This window comes from Phytophthora parasitica (genome assembly GCF_000247585.1).
Source record: "Phytophthora parasitica INRA-310 unplaced genomic scaffold supercont2.46, whole genome shotgun sequence".
NCBI classification, from domain to species: Eukaryota; Oomycota; class Peronosporomycetes; order Peronosporales; family Peronosporaceae; genus Phytophthora; species Phytophthora nicotianae.
Window position 1 is genome coordinate 182315 of NW_008649032.1, and position 3368 is coordinate 185682.

Here is a 3368-nt window from a genome sequence, read left to right on the forward strand (position 1 = left end):
CACAGGTGCGGAGCACGACACTCTGTCTCCGTATTTGACCCATCCAGTACCCGCGATAGTGCATCTGGCTCCACTGTCGAGCTTCACGTATCTGGTCACACCGTCAATCTTCACCTTCGCTGTAGGTAGTCCGTCGTTAGCTGCTACGTCGGGAACTTCAGCTTTGACTCCTAATTGTCGTCGTTGTACGAGGCTAACTCTGGCTCGTCCGCCCTCGTCTTGTAACCCAACCTCATTCTGTCCTTGTCGACGTTCTTCGAGTCGTCTAATGGCGTCTTTGACTTGTCGTTGACGATCTCGTCGTTGCTCAGTTTCATTGGTTTGTCGCCGTGGTGCTTCCTGTTCAGCGGCGCGTCGTTTCTCCAGTGCACGCTTCACTCTTTGACGTTTCTTTTGGTTGTACTCCAGCTTCCTGACCATTCGCGCTCGGGCAATGTCTTGGCTCACGCCATCGTCACTACCCTTCGTCATTGCTTCCTTGGTCACGTCGCCGTCACCACTGGCGTTACATTCCACATCCTCCGGCGTCACACCGGTCTCCACGTTAACGCCTTCTTCAGAACGACACACTCCGTCCTCCTCGTCGTCTTCTAGTGGCATAGTATCGGAACGCATATACCGTCCCACCGCCATTGCCGGCCGCACTGTTGCCACATAGCGAGCTGCGCGCTCACCATCCTTCTTGGCCGCTTCGGTAGTCAGGCACTGCCACAATTGATCCAACAAGTTCGTGTCACTAGTCGTCTGCTTCGTCACGCCTTCCGTGTCTTTTCTTCCGGCTGCGTCTCCCGGTCCTTGGTCTTCATCCAACTCCAGGTTCTGCGGCTCTAAGTCGTACTCAACTGACCTTCCGTCCTTCACTTCGTCTTGCATCATCTCCACTGACTTGACCATGCATGTCTTGTCGTGTCGGTGTTCATCATCATTCCTTGAGCTCTCGTCCTTATCGTCGTTAACACCACGAGTTCCCACACTTGTCATCAGCTGGGGATCGTCATTCTCCGGTCGCCGTAACCCCTCTACTGCGCCGGTTTTGCGTTTCCCGACACCTTGACTTCGGTCTTTCGCTTTCGCAGGTTCTCTTCGTTCTTGGCCTTCACTTCAGCGTCTGTACAGTCCTTGGCCATGTGCCCATACTGATTACACGCGTAGCATTTAGGTCCAGTCGGACATTGTGCCGCCCAGTGTCCATTCTTGCCGAACTTCCAACATGCCCGCATGTCCTGCACTTCTCTTGATCTTCCTGGTGCTTGACTACCGCCACTTCGTTGTTCCTGACGAGGTTCTGCCACTTGCCGTACAGCGGCTTTCTGTTTCTTACGCTGTGGTTTCACGTCGGACTCGTCGCAGCTCGATATCGGGGACTCCGCCCTCGTCTTCTGGGCTTTCACTGGCCTCTTCATGTCTTCCCGTCGACTTCTGACTGCATTTTCGGTAGAGCGTTTTTGGCTAGCCTTCCGTGGCTCATACCAGAACTTGCCGTTCCATACGCGGCCCGCTGGCACATCCCACGCGCCTGAGTACTCGTTCCACACGCCCTGCGGGTTTGTAAAGAGAGCCAAAGTTCCGTGCTCTGCTTCCGCGGCTGTTGCACCACCTGCACTCGCCATCTTTAACTCCGTTGGCAATCCAGTTACACCGATACCCGGAATCACTAACGTCTGGCCTGTCGTGCCTTCAACTGGTACTAGATAAGGACATGGAGCTGTGGCCCACGGCTGTCCGATGTTCTGCATGCCTTGAGCTACGTTGTCCATAGGGTTATCAATTTCATTGACTTTATCCACGGCTTCTTCCAAGGTTTTAGGCTTCGGTCGCTGCTTCACCAACTTCTTCGTAGTCTTATCTAGGTTCCTGAAAAACCGCGCTAAAAGAACACGTTCACTGACTTTATTACGACCGACCACATCTCGCAATGCAGCTGCAAAATCAGAGTACGTCTCTCCAGGCATCATCCTGCGCATATTCACACGCCATTCTGCTGCTGACTTATCCAGTTTCTCTCCATACCTTCGTAGAAGCGCTTTCTTTAGGTAAGTCCATGTCCTGTCACGTGATGGTAATCGTCGATTCATGTTCACCCACCAACGTGCTGCATTATCCATAAGTTTGTATCCCAGGATGAAATACAACGCTTGATCTGGTTATTCTCCACATCCACACTCGGCTGCTCCTTTCAATGCTAGATCTACTCTGTCAATCCATGTCGAAACCGAGACCTTTGGCGATGGAGTGAAGGTCTGCAACTCCAAGTCCTTTACACTCTTACGCCGTGGTTGTCTTCTCCGTTCTTCATGTTGTGCATTTCGAGCATGCCGCCCACGTCGTTCATGTCGCTCACGACGTACGCGTTGTTCATGTCTTCTGCGTCGGCGTTCTCTTCGCCCTCGTCGATCATTAGATTCCGTCGACTCATCACTGGAGGCGCTGGAACTACTACTCGGCTCGCTGCTCTCGCCACCGCTGCCGTCATCATCATCAGCATCGCCGATCTCATCACTAGGGTCATCGTCGCTATCGTCGTTATCACTAATGCTCCGACCGGATGGGCTGTTGTCTTCATCACCACTCGAACGCATACCCTCATTACGCGACTCACTTCGTCGCACCACACGTCGACCAACGTTGTGGCTTTGGCCTCTTGCCGGGGCTGGCTGCAGTCTTGCGACCACAGTCGTTAACTTCTGAATAGCGGACGCCATTGCTTCCATGTCTGCGTGATTGTCCGGAGCTACACAGCTACTCGTAGCTGCACTCGTCACCAATTCATCACCTCGTGGTGCCTCATCGTCACCGTGTTCATCGTGTTCGGCATCCTGGGCCTCCTCAACAACTCCGTCGACACTTGATGCTCGACGTACTCGTTGCACACGTTGTTGGGATCCTCCACGTGCGCGTCTGGGACGTCGTTCACCGTCAACTCCATGCGCAGCCTTAGAAGACGCTTGTAACTCAGCCACCGCCCTCGTTAACTGTTGCATAGTGGACGCCATCCGCCTCATGTCCTCGTTCCGCATCCCAGCTTCTTCAGCACCTTCCTTCGCATTGCGGTCTTCTGTCGTGTTCAGGTCATTACCGGTCGTGGACTTGGACTGCTTGACTTCCTTAGCATCCTTGCCCTTCGAAGTCGACCGCTGTTGCCTCTCTGACGCCCTTCGTTTAACCCTCATAGGCTTCTCTTTCGCCTGATCCTTGACTGGCTCGGCTACTTGACGCTGTTCCACCCTCATACGCTTGGTTACCGAAGTCAATACTTTCTTCGCGCCTTGGCTTCTCGTCACCGGACGCCTCGACTCGGAATCCGTGCTGCTAGGTGAACTCTCCTCACCGGGCTTCCGCACTCGACGCGCCTTCTTACTTACGGTGGC

The 3368-nt window shown here is 53.9% G+C and overlaps 1 protein-coding gene across 1 annotated transcript in view; it reads right to left on the reverse strand.

Moving 5' to 3' along the window:
- The window catches only part of PPTG_23664 (hypothetical protein), a gene marked incomplete at both ends in the record, with an annotated part of 6535 nt that extends 3305 nt beyond the window's left edge, over positions 1 to 3230 (reverse strand). The window contains 4 exons of the mRNA XM_008912325.1: positions 51 to 984; positions 1050 to 1956; positions 2011 to 2092; positions 2156 to 3230. Of these exons, the coding sequence (XP_008910573.1) occupies positions 51 to 984; positions 1050 to 1956; positions 2011 to 2092; positions 2156 to 3230 (2998 nt within the window). The remainder of the gene's footprint in view (positions 1 to 50; positions 985 to 1049; positions 1957 to 2010; positions 2093 to 2155) is intronic.
- Positions 3231 to 3368: the final 138 nt, after the last annotated feature.